General features: G+C 49.5%; 1 protein-coding gene across 5 annotated transcripts in view; it reads right to left on the minus strand.

The window, feature by feature from the left end:
* BRD8 (bromodomain containing 8) overlaps positions 1 to 21,185 on the minus strand; it is a 1,405,947-nt gene that overhangs the window by 501,217 nt on the left and 883,545 nt on the right. For all 5 annotated transcript variants that reach the window (XM_069651557.1, XM_069651555.1, XM_069651554.1 and 2 more), the window contains one exon: positions 11,702 to 12,217. In XM_069651557.1, coding sequence (XP_069507658.1) covers positions 11,702 to 12,217 — 516 coding nt within the window. The remainder of the gene's footprint in view (positions 1 to 11,701; positions 12,218 to 21,185) is intronic.

The following is a 21,185-nucleotide window of genomic DNA, read 5'->3' on the forward strand; positions in this document are numbered from 1 at the left end:
GCAGAGAGATGGTGAGTTGGCAAATAGACCTGAGAGACTGGTGTGTGTTAAAGTGAATGAAGAGCAACATCATATCACAAGTTAAGGCTGCACGCGTGTGGATGAGAAGCAAAGAAAGGGCAGACACATAAATGAACTTTAAAGTAAAATACAGCTGCAAGATAAGCAATACTAAGTAACAGAGTGTTCCGGTGAAAGGTAGTAGCCCATTGGAAAGTCTCTGTGAAAGGTGCATTGTTTGAAGCTAAAGGGCAAACAAACAGCAAGAGTGAAAGTAAATAGTGAACGCTGAGTTGAAGTGGTCCTGCAGTAGTCTGTAACGAAAGCCACTCACATTTCAAAGACCTCAACATCCGAAAGTGGTCCAAGTCCGATTGAGGGAGACACGAAGTATATTAAGCTTGGGAAGGGATCCCCCTTGAAACTTTGTGTGAACTGTATCGTGTGAGGTCTGAGCCCGGCAGAGAGGGACCTACGAGAACAGTGTGGTGAAAGGTCTGAGCCCGGCAGAGGGGGACCTTTGTGAACGTTTTGGTTAAAACATTATTTTGAAAGCCAGAGAAAGGAACTTTAAACGTGGAAGGCCAGGCTGGCCTCGATCCACGGTTTTTAACTGTGTTGCAAGCCGAGCCAGAGTGTGTCATCCTGCCTACAAGGATCGCTTTACCCTGTGAGGCCTAACGTGGGGAGGAGAGCTGGTTTAGCCACATTATCATTTGAACACTGACTTTTCCTTTTGCATACCTTTTCTCCTTTTTACACTTTTTGTACAAAAATAGGGCAGACATTGGGTTTTTGTTAGCATAGGCCATTTTGATTTGATAGACTCCACTAGGACTGTTTTTTTTTATGGCTTGATGGTCGAGACTACTCCCATCTTAGTTATCAGGCAGAATAGGAGTTTCTCCAACCCCAACATTTTCAATAAAGGTTTTACAAATTGTATCCATTGTGTTAGTGTCAATACTTGTGATACCATACCTTCCCTACACTATCCACCTTCCCATGATCACAACAACCTTGGAACAGGCGGATGAATCCATACGGGATCAGGAAAAGGAAAGAAAGCATCCTCTCTTAATAAACCCCCTTCTTGACACCTACAAACAATACTATTCCTGTAGAGGCTATGGGCATGTGGCAAGACACTGTCCGCTAAATAAAATTGACCTTTCTCATTCACTATCAGTAAGCTAGTCTAACCCAATTCAAAAAGATAAGAAAATTGGGCCACTAGGTGCTGAATTACATACACAACCCACTATAATGGAAATCAACCGGAAGAAGGACCCTATAAAAAGAAAGGGAGTAAAAACCACCTGACACATTCTTATATATAGGAAACAAAACCTCTTTTCAAATTCCTGCCATTTTGGAGGGGAACCCCCTTTAGGTCCAACTAGATAGTGGGAGTAGGAAGTGTGCCTTACGAGCAGACTTACTTCCCCATAAATGGAGGAAAAAGGTTGAGGAAAAAAGTAGGCTGTGAAATCTACCCACAATTTCAAATACCCATTAGCATCCTGGGTAAAGAGATACATCTGGTAGTGGCCGTAATTACCGTTTACCCACTCAATTGGTTCTAGAACAGAGTTACCACAATTGGATCACAATTGGATCTGAGAGTTTCCCAGATGGCACAAATAAGAGACAAAAATATTGGAATTGGAATGTTCTCCTCCAAGAAACAACAGTCTCCTAGGATTAAGAGAAAAATGAACGGTGAAGAAAACATTGATGCTTTTGAAGAATATCCAATACCTCTGAAGGAAGGAAGGAAGGAACCAGCCTAAGTGGTATACGGGGTGTCTTGAACCGTTTCCCAAATCACTCCACAAAGAAAACCTGCAGAAGTCAAAAGCAAGGTAATAAAGAATTCCTCTCCTGGTTTCCTTGTGAATTATCTCGGTCCAACTGGTATTGTGGAAGGGTATGTGAGAAACCTGACGGTATTCTCACTCCTACTCCCCTGGGATTCTCTCTGCAGGTGGCCAGGGAAAGACCATCACTTTTGGATCCTGACCCTGGGAGTTGGCAAGCGAGGCAGGATCACATGGGTGGAGGGTCTTTGGGGAAAGAGTGGGACAGCTTTAGGCGAGACATGGTATCCCCTGTATCCTAATGTCAACCAATCTAGCCCTCCCCCGACCTTTATGGGTTATTTTAAGTCAACTCCCCTCACTTGGGACATACTCTTCCCCACTTTGGTACTGAGACAAGGAAGAGACAGCTAAGAGTAGTGAACACCACACACCCTCCCCACTCTGTTACTGAGATGAGAAAGAGAAAGCTAAGTGTATGCAGGTCAGGCATGGCCTCTTAATCAGTGGCAGGCAGAATTGACTGATAGAATACAACTGCAGCCCATTGAAGGAGCACAGGTGTATAAAAGTTCAAGCCATGCAGGAGTAAGAGAGAGCGAGACCTGGGGAACCTGGATGGAAATTGTTGTGAAAGCTAGGGAATCCAGAGGAGGCTGTGGTGGGAACAGAGACAAGACGATGGCCGAAATCCCCAAACCGGGAGAAGCCCCCCTTATGAAGAAGGAAGCCTCCTGTATAAAGTGGGAGCAAAAGAAGCTGTGGCGAGGCTCAAATGCCAAGAACGCAGCACCCGGCCTCGCAGAGGCACTGAGCTCGCAGACGCCAATCAAACTCCTGCCCCTATGCGAGAGAGGCTCGCAGAAGCTGAAGCAGTGGTCAGAGAGGACTGCCGGATGAAGACGCTTACAACCGGTGAGTGCTGGCGAAGCTACCCAGAGACCAGGGTGTTCCGAAGGGGGCTACACAGGTTGCAGACAGCGCTGAGGGAATAAATACTTGCATTACAAGTGGAACTGTAAAGTTAAATGAAGGACTGAAAGGCAAAAAGCATAAACTGCTAATAATGAATACTGAATTGAATGAAACCAGCCAAACTGCTAAAATGGAATACCGAATTGTGAAAGCACCAAAACTGCTAAAATTGAATAGCGAATTGAACGAAACTAGCAAAAGTGCTAATATTGAATACTGAATTGAAGGAAAACAGCAAAACTGCTGATATTGAATGCCTAATAGAAACAGAAAAACTACTAATATTGAATACTGAATTGAATGAAAACAGCAAAACTGCTTACATTGAATACCTAATTGAATCAAACCAGCAAATCTGCTAATCTTGTATAACGGACTGAATGAAAAAGCAAACCTGCCAATATTAAAGTAATGTTTAATCATGTACTGAAAGGAAATAGGAAACTAAAAGTGAATGAAGAACTCTAACTGCAGAGTTGAAAACAAGTCTGAGAAACTGTTTGGCTTTGAAGCCACCTTTGAGAAACTATTTGTTTATTGAATATTTTAACTGCTCAGAGGGAACTCAAGATTCCTGGTTGCGTGACCCGTCATGGGTGGATCGTGTGATCCAACAACTGTGCCAAGACCAGAGAACCCCTAACTGACCTGCTATTAAGAGAACTTAAGGCTCCTGGTTGCATCACCTGTAATAAGTGGACTGTGTGGTCCGACAACTACGCCAAGACCACAGAACCCCTATGTGCTAACAAGGAAATCTGCTATTGTGTCAAGAGGAAGACTACTATTGGTGAGCGCGAATGGTATCATCTTCATATTAATCAGTCAACGTAGACACCTATAGTTGTCCACCCACCCCACTTGGGGACCCCACTGATTTCAGGGATACGCACGCACCTTAGTTCTATAATAAGCACCTTTAATATTAACGTACTGAGCACCGGCTTTGCACTTACTAGAGATATGACATTTTTGCAATAGACCAACAATAACCTTGCATCACAGACAGACAGCATTCTTATGGTGGGTAAATAACAAGGCCCAAGGTGCATTCAGACTTTCATCTAAACGAGCCCCTGGTGTTACCTGTATTCTTCCCGACGCCTTCGTCGCCGGCTGAGAGGACTTTGCACTCGCTGGATATGGCTAGAGCGCTGAAGTTCTATGTGGACCGCACAAAGAGTTTTCGGAAGACGTTGCAACTTTTTCTGAACGTTGGCCCTTTGAACCATGGGAAGGCTTCCAATTCCAGGTGGCTCTCCGGCTGTATCACTCATTGTCACCGGTTGGCAAACCGACCGTTGCCTGCTTGTCCGAGAGCCCACTCGACCAGAACGATCGCTGCAACTACGGCGTTCCTGTCCGGTGTGCCCCTGCTGGACATCTGCAGAGTTGCTATGTGGAGGCCGACTCACACCTTCACGAAATTCTACTGCATCGACAGGGATTCCAGGGAGGAGTCCAGAGTCAGCTGCGCAACCTGTTCGCTTGAAGGTGAGCCTGGTGAGGAGGTAAGAGATGCTTAATGTCGATATGCTTAATGTTCAGCCTTTCCACCTCCCGTGGTTGTGCATTTGTGTACTGCTATGTATTCTTTATTCATGAGCATGTGAATCCATGCCAGACCCATGCTGGAGAACAACAGTTACAGAACTGTTGTTCTCCAGCATGGGTCTGGCATGGATTCACATGCAAACCCTCCCGCCTATCCCTCTGCTGCTCTTCTCTTGGTCCTACTGCTCTAGCCATATCCAGCGAGTGCAAAGTCCTCTCAGCCGGCGACGAAGGCGTCGGGAAGAATACAGGTAACACCAGGGGCTCGTTTAGATGAAAGTCTGATGGCACCTTGGGCATGAAGGAGGGGTGCATCCACAGCACCACCCTCGCCTCGTGGAATGTCAAATAAAGAGGTTTACAAGAGAGGGCCTGGACCTCTCCCACTCGTGTGGAGGTGATGGCCACAAGAAAAGCTGTGTTCCATGGCAAAAACTTCAGTGGCGCCGAATGCATAGGCTCGAACGGGGGACCCACGAGCCTAGTAAGCACCACATTAAGATCCCACGCCGGGGCCGGAGCCTTCACCGGCGGGAACGAGCAAAATAGTCCTTTGACGAACTCCTTGACCAAACGATGTGACCATAAGGATGATCTTCCAGGAGATCTGGTGTAGTGGGAAATAGCCACCAGATGAACCTTGATGGAAGCTTGGGCCAATCCTGCCTTGGCCAACGACAACAAATACGGAAACACCTGCGCAGCAGTGACTCGTAGAGGGTTGGTCTTCTGGGTACAGCACCAAACAGCAAACCTCTTCCACTTGTGTCTGTGGCACTTGAGAGTAGACGAAGCTCTGGCCTTGGTGAGCACCTCCTTACAATCCATTGGGAGATCGTAGCCCCCAAACTCTAGTGCTGCAGGAGCCAGGCCTTCAGGTTCAGCGATCCTGGGTTGTGGTGCAGAATCCCGCCTCCTTCCCTGGCGAGAAGATCTGTGATCACCAGAATCTTGATGGGAGGGGACGCCGACATGTCCAGAAGGTCTGGCTACCATATCTGTCTCGGCCACGCCGGTGCGACAAGTATCATCCGGGACCACTGGAATTGATTGACTAGTCTAAGAAGCAACAGCAACAGAGGGAACGCATACAGAAACAGGCCGTCCCAGGGGAAAGAGAATGCATCCCCCATGCTCCCCGGCTGGGGAAACCTGCTAGCGAACTTCCGGCAGTTGATGTTTGTTGCCGTCGCAAACAGATCGACCTGGGGATTGACACATCTGCGCAACAGATGATCCACCTGGTCCTGCCGAAGTTCCCACTCGTGGCAAGAGCGTAGCTCCCTGCTGAGAGTCAGCGATGGTGTTCCTCACTCTTGCTAGATGAAACGGGATGAGGAACATCCCCTTGGCTACGGCACAGTGTCAAAGGTCCTGCGCCTCTTTGAGAAGCGCCGGGGATCTGGTTCCCCCCTGCTTCCGGATGTAGAACATTGTGGTGGTGTTGTTCGTGAAGACCTGTACCACCTTGCCCTTGAGGGACGGAAGGAAGGACTTGAGGGCTCAAAACACTGCCCGCAGCTCCAACACGTTGATGAGCAACGACTTCTCCTCCGGTAGCCACATGCCTCTTGCATGAAGACTTCCGGAGTGCACTCCCCATCTTTTAAGGGAGGCGTCCGTCGTGACATCTCCTGACGAGGTGGGGTCTGGAAATCCACACCCGCAGACAGATGTGCGCGCACATCCCACCACTGTATCGCTCGACGGAAACTCTCGGTGAGTGTGATCTTGTCCTCGAACCTCCCTCCAACTTGTATCCAACGGGCGTCGAGGAACTCCTGCAGCGGTCACATCTGTAGCCTGCACAGCCGAATGAGGTATATGCATGACGACATCATGCTGAGTAGGGACTTGATGGACCTCACCCTTGCGAACTTCAGGGCCAACAGCCGTTGTACCTTGCCCAAGATGGCCACGATCCTCTCCTCCGACGGAGACGCCAGGCACGACACTGTGTTGAGTCGGGCTCCCAGAAACAGTGCGTCCTGAGATGGAGTCAAGCAAGACTTTGCAAAGTTTATAGAGAACCCCAGGTCCGTCAGGAGCTGGACTGTCTTCGACGTGTGGTCAACGGCGATGTGCTTTGAGTTCACCCGGATGAGCCAGTCGTCCAGGTACGGGTACACGTGGATCCCTCGTAGATGTAGCTGCGCCGCCACCAGAGCCAGGCACTTGGTGAACACTCGTGGCGCCGACTTCAACCCGAAGGGAAGGGCCTTGACCTGGTAATGTTGTCCATGAACCACGAAGCATAGGTACTTGCGGTGTCCCTTGTGTATGGGGATGTGAAAATAGGCATCTTCCAAGTACAGCGACGATAGAAAATCCCCTTCTTCCAGCTGTCCTAGCACGTGCTGAAGAGTCACCATCCAAAACTTTTGGGACTTGATGTACATGTTCAGACGGCGGAGGTCCAGAATGGGCCTCCAACCACCAGTCTTCTTTCTGACGAGGAAATAACGAGAGTACACTCCGGAGCCCTGGAGCCTCTTTGGGACGAGCTTGATCGCCCCCTTTCTTAACATGGCCCATACCTCCAGCAGCAGCTGAGAGATGTGGTTTTCCTGACGGGCCACTGGTGGTATCTGTGTACACTTCCTTTGGAACTCTAGGGTGTGTCCATGGGCGAGAGCGTCCAGCACCCAACGGTCGGTGGAGATGGTCTTCCACACACTGACTAAGTTCGCCAGCTGGCCTCCCACCGGGGTGCACGGGTGGGGGCCCGACTCCACGGCCGGTTCAATCTTGTTCCAACGTCGAAGCGCTGCCTTGAGGGCCCTGGCAACGACGACTTCCACCTACAGACTTGCCGCGGCCCCTGTAGGTCTCCTGGGCCGATGAACGGTGGGGGCTGACGGCAGGACGAGGCACCTCCTCCGAATCCTTTAGAGGAACCTTGGGATTTCACTCCAAAAGTCCGAAAGGATGGCGTCGTCGTTGAAGCGTACCTAGGGCACGAGCCGTCTCAGTGTCGGCTTTGATGCCCTGTAGAGACTCGTCCACAGTCTTTCCAAACAAATTGTCCCCGTCGAAGGGCATGTCCAACACCCTCAACTGAACATCCTGATGGATATTAGTGGCCCTAAACCAGCCTCACCGACGCAGGCAAACGTCATTGCCCATTTGGCGGAATCCCGTATCGGCAATGTCCGTGGCCACTGTAATGGCATGGTCTGAAGCCACCTCGCCTTCTTGTAGAATCTCCAACGCTTCAGCCCTCTTGTCGTCAGGAAGGAAGTCCAGGAGGGGGCCATCTTGAACCAAAGTTCCCTGTCATAACGTGCCACAATGGCGAGGGCGTTAGCAGCCTTGATGGTTGTCGCCGCCGACGTGATCACTCTTCGCCCCTTGGCATACAACTTCTTCCCCTCACCGTCCGGGGCGAGGAGGCCGCCGACGAGGATGAGTCCGAAGACTTCTTCTTGGCTGCTGCCAAAACCACAGAGTCTGTAGACGGCTGGGACCGTAAGCACTTGGGCGCAGAGTCCGGCACTCTGTATTTCTTCTCGTACCGCTCCCTCTTCACCGGAGCCGACGAAGGGTTCTTCACTAGGGACAACCCCTCGTTCCAAATGTCATCCAATAACGGGATCGACAGCACATTCTACCTCATCGCCTCCCAGCGCTGGGAAAGGAAACCCTCCTTCTCCTCCGGGACGACCAGGAACAGCTCTGACGCCATGAAGATCATGGCGTGGAACGAGCCAATCTTGTCGGGCGGTGACGACTTGGCCGGTGGAGGCGGTAGATCCCCCCTGGCTGCCGTCGTCGTCCGTGCCAGTGCCCGTCGTCGCTGTGTCTGGTTCCATGTTATCCCTCGGGGGGGGGGGGCGAGGGGTGAGAAGACAGAGGGGAGTGAACTCTCCTCCTCTTGGGTGATGGTTCCTCTGAAGGCAAACGGTATGCAGAGCCGTCAGAAAGTCCACTGAGATATCCCCAGGAGGCTGCTGGGGTGGAGGTGAAGGAGACCTGGGCGTTTGCGGCCTAGACTGGTCCGTTCCGTCGTCACCGCCCTGCTGCTCCTCGTCAGTCTCATCGTTGTCACCTTCGTCATCACTATCGTCGTCGTCACCATCGTCGTCGACCTCGTCGGGATCCCTCCCGTGGGGCCTGCTCTTGACGCATCTCCCCTCCTGGAGGACCGGGAGGCTGGTGAGCTCTTCCTCTGAGGAAATGTATGTGCCCTGGCGACTACCATGCCCTCCCCTTCTCTGCGAACAAGGGAGACGGTTTCGGCAAAATGATGGGCATCATCTTCTCCGGAGTCTTTTCGATGGGCTGGAAGGAGGACTCCCTCCTGGCAGGCAGGGATACTGTCACCTTTGGGGCCGTGCCCTGCGAATCCGCCCTGGTGGCCTTCGCGAGGGACGCCGCCACTACTTCGATGGAAGTGTGGGCCTTCGTCTGATGCACGTGGGCCTTTGTGGTCCTGGCCGAGTCCGCGGCCTTCACCTTAAGGGGAGGGTTGGAGACCCGCTCCCCTTTGGCCTTCTCCGTCGGCCCTTGCTGGGTCTTCTCCAAAGCTTACCCGTATGGTCCGACTTCCTGTTCTTTGAAGAACTTGAGCGTTGGCTCGTGGTCGAAGGTGCTGGAGACGCTGAACTCACCCTGGCTGCCGAGGAGCCCGTTGCAACGGCGCTCTCCCGGAGGCAGTGGACTTGCGGTGCTTAGCCTTCTGTTGGGCCCCCGCGGGAGGGGGGCCCTCAAAGGTCTTAGAAGACCGCTTAGCTTTCTTCTTTTGGGCAGGGGAGGCATGCTGCAGGGACTCACCCAGAGCAGGGCCCTTGGCCTGCAGCCACTAGTTGAGGCGCTTGCGTCGGTCGGCCCACATGCGCTGCATCATCTCCCGACAAGCCACGCAGTCGTCCTCCACATGAGACTGGTCCGAATGCAGGCAGTAGAGGCACAGGGAATGCCCATCGTATGAAAAGACGTTTCTTATGTTGCAGCCAGGACAAACCTTGAAGAGAGGCGCTGATTCGCGGTGTAGGCCTCGAAGAAGCTTTTGGAATCCTCCAAGAAGAAATTCAACGAAAATCTGCCCTTGAAAGGTGCTGAAGAATGAAAAACGGGCCCCCGATAATCAGAAGGTTAATCAATGGAGCTTGAGGCTCGCTTGCTTGAAAAAATAGAGTAAAACTCTTAGAAAAATCGCAAAACGCAGTAAAAGCTCGAGAGCTATAGCACGAGGTCTCCCAAAACTTGAACGTGCGGTAAAAATCTGAAGATGGCTGCCAGAGGAGGGGCTTAGGTAGAGGGCAGTATGACCCAGAGACCAGTGATTGGTGGTTAGTAGAAAGACAGTTCAGAAGTGAAACTGAAACGGATTATTTCTTTACCCAGGATTCCCAGCCTGACGACGGGGACTATTCATGAGCATGTGAATCCATGCCAGACCCCATGCTGGAGAATGACCAGTCCTTCTCCTGACATGTCTCCCTGCTTGTTGGAAATTAATTTCTGTTCACATTTTGTTATCAAATATTATTGCCTTGAAAAAGAACGTCAAGGTCGAAACACATGTTGGATTTGACATTGTGGTACAATCAGGATAATATGTGGAAAATAGTTTTGCAATTGTAGATATTAAATGTTAATATTAACAATTACATTTTGAATACTCAACAATTTCGAAGGGTCCTGTGCTGTATATCAGGTGTTTACACAATGTTTCATTCTTCTGTATTATAGTTTAAAGTGAATGTCAATACCATGAATTACATAAATGTGATTGCAATCTCTAATTGTATACAAACCATAACCATTATAATCATTTACAGAAACTGTGAAATAAACTTAGCACAACTGTAAATACGGTTCAGGCTCGCCCTTTCGAACTGAAAGTATAAGCAACATTTTTCACATTTTCAAAGTAAAAAGCAAGGACAAGTAAAATGAATTCACTGAGAGTAAACCAAGAATACATTCTTAATGGTTTTTGACTTGGATGACAGGACCTGTATGCGTGGTAACCAGCCACCCACAAAAAGTAGGACAGCTGTAAGGGAAGTCCCAATAGAACAAAAAGTCTGAGATCAATAGACAAAGATGATTTTTGGGAGGTAGAGCAATGATTGACAAATAACGGCTGCATGCCTATATTCGGGTGGCATGATAATCGCCTTTGTGTAATTGAACAAAACAGAAGGGTTGTATACCTTTTAAAATGGCATGGTATCAACTTTGCTCCTGTTCAGGGAGCAAGATGCGACCAAAGCAGTAAAAAGGCTACAGCGTGGTGCAGTCAAAAGTAAAACATTGATGCCACCAACCCGCTCTCCAATACACTTTTCTGGATGAGAAGATTGAGCCGGGGACAAAATATGAGCTACAAAGAGCAACCCATTCGAAATGGGTTGCAACTTAAATAGAGACATCTGCAGAAGTCTTTCTGCCAGCAAATAAGTCTAGAAACCAAAATGATAGCAAAAGGTTTAGTGAACTATTCATGGAAACCAAAATCCTGACTTCTGACTTGACAATTACCTTTTTTCCTGCACAGTAAAGCTACAGATATATGTAACTAATATGGTCATGGCCTCCAGTTACTGAATGTTTTAAAGTGTTTACTGTAGCTTTAGCCAGTCTGCTACTTCCTAAGAGTGGTGGCTTAACTGCTTGGCGACGAGGAGAGTTCAGTGGACTTGGACCACAGTGGCAGAAAGGACTACTCCTAAAAGCCATTAATACGTCAGATAAAGGAAGCCTAGTGTACCACTGAGGTGCCTATACCAGTAGCCTACTTGGACTGTAACATCTACTGTCTGCGGACGACTCTAGACACCAATCTCATATTCTATGGCAGGATTCTAGCTTTCCCCTACCATGGAACTTGGCTCTCTCATTATCACAGGTCCTTTGAACTCCCATACTCGTACAAACATCAACATCAGCACATTCCTGAACTCCTCCATCTCACTGATACCGTTATTGGCTCCGTAAAATGTGTAATTTGTGATTATCTTGATGGCCACCTTACAAGGTGCCCACTCCCTGATCTCGGTTTTGACCACCTACAATTCTCCAATTCACTGGGTTATATGAATCATTGGCACATTTCTTTTGCAGACCTACACTTTCACCTGTTTGTAATCGCTTTTACCACTTTTTTAAATTTTACACAAAATGTGGGGGGAGACCCCCAGTAGCCCCCCATTACACCACCCACCCTCTTTAACACACCTAACCCCAACTTACCAGCTGCATTTTGTGGCACAAAAAGTGGTAAAGAAATCGGCAAAAATGCATTTGGCAAAGGTGTAGGTCTGCAAAAGTGCATTAGCTCCTGAATCCATTGCTGCCCAAAATTATGAACCTGGGCCAGAGCTCTGCTTGCTATCTTCACATACCTCAAGCTTCACTTGGTGGGGCACTTCATCTCCTTTTCCATGTTCTGTTTCCATCTTGGATGGCTCCTCTGGTACTCTGATTTCTTCTTCTTGACTCCGATACTCAGTAACAGGTGATGTGCTTACATCCCCTAATTCCTCCTCCTCTTCCTCCTCCTCTTCCTCCTCCTCCTCCTCCTCCTCTTCTTCCTCCTCTTCCTCCTCTTCCTCCTCGTCATCATCCTCCTCCACTTCATCCTCCTCCTCTGGTTCCTCCTCCTGCCTATCGACCTCAGTTTTAACATTAGATGGTACCTCGCCTGGGTTTGGCACCTTCTCAACATCTTCCTCCTCTGGTTCTTCTGGCCGTTCTTGTTTGATTGTCACTGGCAGGTGGCCAAGAGCTGGAAGCTTCTCAGGGGTTTCCTGCAATGTCTGTTCCCAGGGGCCTGTCAAGGATTGAGGGTCGTCATCCACACAAAAGGAGAGGGCAGCTTCCACCGCAGCCGCGTCCAACACTTCCGGATGCTCATCAGCCTGTGAAAAGAACAAAAATTAGATATATTAAAAGACACACTGGGTGACAAGTTCAAACAAAGCATGTACCATACAACTAGTTTAGACATGAGAGACACAGTTTAGCGTCTCAGAAAGAGGAGGGCCATAACACACTCAATGACAAAAATTATCCCTCATGATTAATAGCTATCAGAACCAACATGTCACATGGAAAGAGAATAAATATGCCACCTAGCTACGCTACTGAAATGCAGATGACTGTTGCATGCTGGAAAGGACACACCAGAATGTTTCATGCTGATGAGGTGCGGGGTCTGCTGGTGAAACTGGAGAGTGTTGGAGACAGAGAAGTGTGACTAAGGATGTTGTGTGGCTGCCAGCATATAGTCTATTTCCTTATGGAAATAAAAGTTGTGTATTTACCTGAATGGCCTCTACCTCACCTAACAAATTGTCAACAAGTAAGAGGAGGGCCGCCGTGCCCTGGACACCCAAGTGGTTCCAGTCCCGACCACTGAGGACCCAGTCCCTGGCTTTCAGTGCTTCATCATTCCTGTGGTGACTGTGGAAGTAGACAAGGAACAGGCAGCATATCCCCTGCCCAGAGGTATCCATGCAGGCCCGTGCAGCCGTTACACAAGCGTTGGGTTGCATTGACAATATATTATGTGATTGAGGACCTATTACAGCCAAATCGAAGCCATAGGTTCATGGGAACGTGGATATGTCACTGTAATGACACACTATGCAGTGTTGGGACAGACGGTATATAAATAGAGCCATATAAAAAGAACTACCCAAGCCTATGCGTGGGAAAAAGTCAAAGAAAAAAATAGATCTTTCCAGGTTCAAGCAAAGAGAGAAATGCAGTCCATTCTCTTCTGGCATTTCAAGAGGAGCAACAAGAGAGACGCAGCCAACTCCAGGCACACATCTCAGGGGAGTAAACACAAACTGTGGCAGCCAAGCACCTATGAACACTCTGGGCACAACCACACAGTGGAAGCTGCAGCCAACTACTAGGGGATATCTGAGAAATCTAAGAATCGACCATGGCGAGTCAAAGCAGTCCCCATAAATTCCTGGAGTGCCCATGCAAACCCATGATGACGTGGAAGGATTGGAAGGACCTATTCAAGTCTATTGGTGATGATATGATATGGCATTTATAACGCGCCTATACACAAGTGTTTCAAGGCGCGACGAGGCTGGGGAGGGGAAACAGTGGAAAGAAAGACAAACGATTCTACTAAGCCAGGTGTCATTCAGATCGCGCAAGGGTAGGGAGAGGGGTAAGTGCAGTACATGGGATAGAAGAATAAATACGATGGGTAAAAGCAGCCTGATGGTGGCAAGTGCAAGGTAGAGCAGACAAGTGCTGGTGGGGGGACTGTAGGGATACAGAAAATCAGTCCTTAAGTGCGGGGGTTTCCAGGGAGGCAGGGCAGGAGTGCAAAAGGCGGGACCTAGCCCAAAGGTCAGAAAGGGTGGCCAGGTAACCAGTGCAGATTCGGCAGGGGATTTCAGCAGGGGAGAGGGGCAGAGAAAGCAGAAGCAAAGCGGAAGGTTTTGAGGTGTTTACGGAACCGGAGATGTTTCTCCTCGAGTTTTAGGGAGGCAGGAAAGCTGTTCCAGAGGGAGGCCCCTGCCGAAGAGAGAGATCGACCACCAACTTGTTGCTTGGAAAAGCAGCTGACCCTGATGGAGTAGGAGGCAGATGAGCGAAGAGCCCGAGAAGGAAGGTTTTTAGGAAGAGAGAGTTGAAGGCAATGCGGCCCCAGGCCCCAGTAGGCCTTGTGGATAATGCAGAGGGTTTTGAACTTAATCCTTGCATCCACTGGGAGCCAGTGCAGAGATTTCAGTCCTGGAGAGATACGATCTCTGGGCTTGAGGCCAAGGACAAGTCTCGCAGTCCTGTTTTGGATAAGTTGCAGAGGGCGGAGAGAAGAGGCAGGCAGGTTTAGATAGAGGCTATTGCAATAGTCCAGTTTAAAGAGAACCAGGGCTCTGGAGACGGTGAGCTTCTGGGGGAAGGAGAGGAGAGAAAGAATACCTCTGAGGAGGTGCAGCTGGTAGTGTGACTTCTTAGAGACGTCGGAGATGTGAGGAGAGAAGGAGAGTGTGGAGTCGAAGATGACCCCAAGGTCTTTAGCCTTGCAGGTGGGAGCAGGAAGAGGGCCGAGAGAGCCCGGCCAGAGAGCTGCAGGGAAGGAGGGAGAGGGTGTGCCGATGAGTAGAATCTCGGTCTTACTGGCATTAAGGCAGAGGTCATTGGCGGCACACCACTCCTGGATAGCAGACAGGCAGTCAGAGATGAGGGAAGGAGAGGAGGAGGCCGAGGGTAGCCTGAAAATGAGCTGGGTATCATCCGCATAGCACTGAAAATTGGGGCAGAGAGCGGCGATGCGGTGGGCTAGGAGTGCCAGGTATTGGTTGAACAGCCAAGGAGAGAGGTTCGATCCCTCGGGGACACCACAGGTAGAGAAAAAGATATCAGAGAGGAAGGACCAAAGTTGGACCCAGGAGGGTCGGTCAGAGAGGAAATAAGTCAGCCACGCCAGAGCGTGTCCTGTAATACCCAGCTTATCACGGAGCCGGTTGAGCAGGATGGCGTGGTTGACAGTGTCAAAGGCAGAAAAGAGATCAAGCAAGATGAGGACACACAGGGTGTTGGAATCAAGGTTGGAGAGCAGGTCTTCACGGATGTTCAGGAGAGCAGTTTCCGTGCTTCTTGCAGCCCTGAAGTCAGACTGATGGTCATAAAGACAACCAACAGATTTGGTATGGAGATTAAGATGGGAGATGGCCAGTTTCTCCAGGTGTTTGCCCAGGAAGGGAGTGATGGAGATTGGGCGATAGTTAGCCGGGCAGGAGGGGTCGGCAGAAGGTTTCTTAAGAAGAGGGTGCACAAGGGAGTGCTTCAGGGGGGATGGGAAGACTCCAGTGGCGAAGGAGTGATTGCAGAAATCAGCCAGGGCAGGAGCCAGGGAGTCGATGTGGTCCTTGATAGTTTTGGAGGAACAGGGGTGAACCTGTTTTGACGAGACTTTCATAGAGCGGACTTGTCGAGAAACCTCGTCTGTAGAGAAAAGGGGAAAGGCAGAGAGGGAGGGAGGGCGGGTGCCAGCAGAAGGGCCAGAGGAAGAGCAGGGGATAGAGGGAGGTAGGCGAGAAGAGGAGAGTGAGGACAGGATGCCCTGAGTCTTAGAAATGAAGTGAGAAGCCAGTGCCGCGCAGAGGGCCTGGGAGGGGACAGAAGAGGTAGAGACAGTAGCAGGATTGGCCAGTTCCGTGTAGATTTTGAAGAGTTCAGCCGAGTTGTTAGATGCTGCAGAGATCCGGGCTTGGATATGGGCTCTCTTCTTGGTAAGAACGGAGAGCCGGTATTGCCTTTGCAGCAGGCGGCATGCCACTTTGTCAGAGGATGAACATGAAGCACGCCATTTCCTCTCGGCCACACTGCACTTGCGTTTTAGGGTGACGAGACCGGAATCGTACCAGGAGTTACACTTGGCTTTGGGCTTCAGGCGGATTCTCATGACAGGGGCAAGGATATCAAGAGTATCAGATATAGCAGAGTGGAGCATGGAGAGGGCTCTGTCAGGGTGGGAGTCAGCCAAAGGGGGAGGAGGGGGTGAGAAGGTGGCGGCGAAAGCCTCAACTGACACGCGCTTCATGGGACAGATGACCGCGAAGGTGGGTGGCAGTGATGAAGGTGGCTTGTCCTGAGGGGTAGGGAGGGTGAGGTGGGAGGCTAGGAGAAAGTGATCACTCCAGGAGAGAGGAGTGGAGAGAGGGACAGAGAGGGGAAGATCAGAGGAGATCAGAGCATCGAGGGTGTGCCCTGAAGAATGAGTCGGGCCGGAAGGGAGAATGGTGAGTGAGAGAGAGTCGCAGAGGTCAGGAAAGTGTCCAGAGGGAGGACAGGAGGCATCCAAGTGGATGTTGAAGTCTCCAAGAAGGAGGAGTTGAGTGCTTGAGGCCAAGAGAGAGGAGGAGAGGTCCGCCCACTCGGAGAGGAAGGAGGATATCTGACCAGGTGGCCCATAGATAGTAGCCACAGTAAGCAAATGGCTAGGAGAGAGAGCCGGCAGACAAGGCATTCAAAAGAGGAGTAGGTCTGCGTAGGAGTGACAGAGGCAGGAATCCACTCAGGGACGATAAGGGCAACACCCCCATCAGAGCGGTTGGGCCTGGGCACAGAGAGGATCTTGTAGACGTCTGGTAGGAGCATGTCAAAGCTGGTGATAGAGCTGGCCGTGAACCATGTCTCAGTGAGACCGAGGACATCAAGGTCAAGTTCTTCAAAAAGGCAGCAGATATCAGAGGAATGTTTGACGGCAGAGCGAGAGTTAAGAGTGGCAATGTGGAGAAGGTTGCCATCCTTGAAGGACTTCCGGGGTGGGGTACAGATCAGAGGTACGCCCTGCGAAGGTGTAGAAGTGGCAGAGAGGGAGGAAGAAGGCAAGGTAGTCGAGGAAAGGGGAGGAGGGACAGCAGGAGAAGAAAGGAAGTTTATGAGGCGCAGGAAGCGTCTATCAAAGAGGTGAAGGTTGGCCTGAGGGCCTTGGACCAAGACAGTCCCATTAGAGTAAACATTAATGATGGCCTTAGAGGAGTGGAAGGAGGCCAAGAGGACATCCCAACAGGTGCCACCATTAATGGGATAAAAGGAGAAAGGGGCAAGCACAGAGACCTTATGAAGGGTCCATAAGTCAGGTGAAGGCACAACAAAGAGGATGTCGGTGAGAGTTTACTTGGCGGAGGCACTGGTGTAGGTGTCAGCGATAGGGAGGCCTGGATTGGAGACCAGGATGTCCTTTTTAAACTTTTTCTACCAGATTTAGTAAGGAGAGCAGGATAGTCAATAGAGAAGCAGTTAGAGAAGATAGGAGAGATAGAGGGCACCATAGAATAGGTGGGAGAGGAGGGGGGGCAGGAGAGAGGTGAAGACACATGCGAGAGCAGTCAGACAAGAGAGTGAACTCAAGTTGCTCAGTAGGACAGACTCTCAGGATTAAAGAGCTCACAATGCTAAAGTGTAGAAACAGGGGGAGGAGCCTACTAAGTTAGAGAGTCCTGAAAGGGGAGAAAAGGCCTATTTCACAATGCGCAAACATTTTAAATACAGGTACAGTGCGTATTAGACAACATGCGGAGAGACCACCTAAGTTTGAGAATCCTGAAAAAGGGAGAAAAGAGCCTAGTTCACAAAGCGCAAAATTTTAAATACAGGTACAGTGCGTATTAGACAACATGTGTGGAGACCACCCTAAGTTTGAGAATCCTGAAAAAGGCTTAGTTCACACAGCGCCATATTTTAAATACAGGTACAGTGCGTATTAGACAACAAGTGGAATGGCACAGCCGTGTATAGGAGTCTGAAGGAGGGGTAGGCAAAGGAGGTTAGTGGGACTGACCAGGGAGACTGACTGGCAACTGGCGTACACTGTGGACACCTGCAGACACAACAGGAGCCACAGCCGTGGGAGCCGCCCTTTGCCTAAGGGGCCCTTAGCCGGGGGCTGCGCAGAAGGGTCAGTTAAGACCACAAGTGCAACCAATAGGGAGGGGGGTGGGAGTGGGGTGGGCGGGCAGGCAGGTAGGTAGGTGGGAGGGAAGGGGGGACCAGGAAGTGGCTGCAGGGGGAGGGGGGAGAGAAACAATGCGCTCGGAGCGCAAGGCTGCAAAATATTACACAAAGCAAAGAAACTCACATGAAGCCCTGAGGACCACGCTGGGATCTGAGCAGCAGCTGGACTGCCGGCGAGCTGCTAACACCCGCTCCCCTCTGCAAAGAGGTGAGCGGGGAGAGCAGCCGTCGGGTAGTCCAGAGGGACAAAGGCAGGCAACCAATCAGAGGGGGGGGGTGGACGGGCAGGTAGGCGGGAGGGAAGGGGGGGACCAGGAAGTGGCTGCAGGGGTAGGGAGGAGGGGGAGAAACAACGCGCTCAGAGCGCAAGGCAGCAAAATATTACACAAAGCCAAGAAACTCACATGAGGCCCCGAGGACCACGCTGGGATCTGAGCAGCAGCTGGACTGCCGGCGAGCTGCTAACACCCGCTCCCCTCTGCAAAGAGGCGAGCAGGGAGAGCAGCCGTCGGGTAGTCCAGAGGGACATTGAAGAACAAGTGCAAGCATTCTCCCCTGATGAACTGCCTAGGAAGTCTTCTGCATTAAATCAAGCACCTTCCAGGCCCTGTAATGGCAGAGTAAAGGGGGACGGGCAGAGTGAAACCATGTATGGCATCACCATGAAGAAGACGGAAGAGCAATATGGTCATTGCACCAACATAGGAGTGCTAGAAGACATAGACAATTTTATGGCAGATCTGAGAGCATTGTTAGCAACATGTCACTTCACAGGCGTAGCCATTAGGGATCAGCTGGTACTGCACACATTGAATGTAAAGATCCAGGAAAAGCTGCAGCGGGAAGAAGAATCCGTCTATGAGTGAAGCACTGGCGATAGCACAAAGCTGAGTAGTGAATGTGTAAAATATGTAAAAACCGGTGAGACTAGTTTCAGAGGGCAACAAGAAAGCCAAAGTGATTGTTTCACAAGAAGAGGACAGTGTACTGGTGGGTGAGGTGTGATGAATCCTACAGATCCCTCACTGAAACCCTGCCTAAAGTCTCCTCCCAGGTGGTCAGGGAAAGGCAGACACTTCCTGATCCTAAACTTGGGGGCGGTGTAGTGCGGGAGGATCACCTGAGAGGTGGCTAGGCCCAGGGGGTATCCAGTCAATGCCTCAAATACAAAGCATTGAACGACAAAAGCATCGAAAAAATGCATCGACTAAAAAGCATGGAATGCATTTTTTTCAATGGTAAACGTTTAATTTTAATTGTAATGGTTTTAAGGGGTAAAAAAACAGGGGTTGGGGGACCCCCCACATAAAAAAAAGAAACAAAAAATACATTTGATGCTTTTTTTTCGTTGCTTTGTCTTAGATGCTTTGTCATTCGATGCCATCACTATAAACCGGCCCAGGGTAGTGAGGAGATCCTGTGGGATGATACACAGTATTTTTCCTTTAAAAGGGAGAACCTTTTAGAGTTGCCAAATCAGGTAATGGCTTATTGTCATTATAATGTATCTGAACCACATATAAGATCTGTGGCACTGGGCACAAATGCCATAAAACCTGAACAAGCCTTAACAGAAAGACCATTCAAGGTAATTCAGGATAAAAATCCTCCTTACTCCCAAAGGTATAATGGAAAGGAATTTAGAAATATTGCCTTAAGTAAATTGTCTTCCTCTGTAACAATTCTAATGGTTCATCCTTAAGTAACTCTAAAAGAAATAAATCTACCCTTAAAACCAAGAAGTTACTAATAATAACTGATTTTGTTGTTGAGGACTACAAGTCCCATTATTCCATAAGTACTGCAATGAGGACGAGGGCTGAAATGTTCGGCTGTAGTAGTAGTCAGGCAATTAAGCCTGATAACTCCCACCTGAGGGAAGCTGAGAGGCTTAAAATTCCCCCTGAGGTACAGGCAATTAGAAGGAGCTGGAACTGTGGCTGGAGTGTATGCAGTAGTAGCAGAAGCAGAAAGAAGAAGGAAGAGTGAACAGTGTTGGCAATCCAGGCAGAAGTGAGAGAACCAAAGGGGTGCCAGGACTCTGATGCAGCAGATTTCACCTGCTTGTCCTGTGAGGGTCTTGTTCCTCCAAACTCTAGTGTGCAGAGGTTGTGCAGCGGAAGACGTGCAGGAAGGCTGTATTTCCACATTTGAGCCTAATTGCAGAGATTGCACAGCAGGAAGCGTGTCGGAGACCATAGTGAGCAGCTGTCGTTAAGCCTTGGGCATCAGGAGTGAGAGAGGCTCCTTAATTGAGTGGCCTGACCAGAGATGCCTTCAGCGAGGACGGGTGTGGGTCCCAAGTGAAGCCAGAAGTTGTGCAACATGCTGAGGAAGGAGCACAGAAGCTGGTGAGTTAAACCTGGAGTTCTGATTCCTTGCCCCAGCACTGCCAGCAACAGTATTGAGCTTAATAATCACTCGTGTAAGAGCAGAAGTGATGTGAAGTTGTTTGTTGAATCTTTAACAATGGGACACTTTAATTGTAGCACTCGTGTGTGATAGGATCTTTTATCTTTCACTCGCGTGAAGAGCGAACGCTCGAAAAGCAACTGATAAACTTTAAACTCTTTAAAGCACATGACCCTCTGAAAAGTAAGGTTCAGTGGAACAGTGCCTTGTTTACTTGAAGTTGTTTAAGTACCCAAAAGTGAATCTTGTTCTATCTGAAAACTGTTCCAAATTACAAATACTGAAGTTGTGGTGGCACATTGTGATAGGCAGACAAGAAAGGCAGATAGGCTGCCCATCTGTTCAGAGGAAGAGGGCATTGTCTACTTGAATGTGTGGAAGTACCCAAAAGTAAATCTTGTCAAACAAATCCTGTTTAAAGTCACAAATGTCTGAGAATTTGTGCAGGCGAGCAAGATGCAAGTTATGTTCAAAAGTAGCAAGCATGCTGTCATGAATGACTCAACATTATACAGGTTCATTTTGGGTGCCAAAACTTGATTGACCATGTACGGAAGAGAACAAGGAATTTAGGCAGTGTTAAATCAATATAAAAAAGATCACAAGCCCTCAGAGCTTTCTAAGGCCCTGAGTGAATGTAAAGTAAAATTCTCAGGAATTGAGAAAGAGACATGAGCGTTCTATTGGGCAGCATGGAACTTAAGAACATATTTGTGGAGAATTAATTTTGTGATACGTAGCAGCCATAAGCCTCTAGCCCACCTGTTTATCAAGCGCTGACCCAGTTTGGAGGCATCTAGGATTGTGAGGCAGCTGGCGAGTATGCAAGAACTTAACTTTACCATCGAGCATGTATCTCGAAGCGACAGTCCAGTGGCATATTGCTTGTCCTGTCTACCTTCCCAGAAAGACAAGGGGAATGGACCAGAGCAAATCGATGTCTAGGTGGCAAGTGCAATGGAGTCGGTGAGTGCAGTTGGA

Source organism: Ambystoma mexicanum, chromosome 3p (assembly GCF_040938575.1).
Source record: "Ambystoma mexicanum isolate Mex_15411 chromosome 3p, UKY_AmexF1_1, whole genome shotgun sequence".
Taxonomy (NCBI): domain Eukaryota; kingdom Metazoa; phylum Chordata; class Amphibia; order Caudata; family Ambystomatidae; genus Ambystoma; species Ambystoma mexicanum.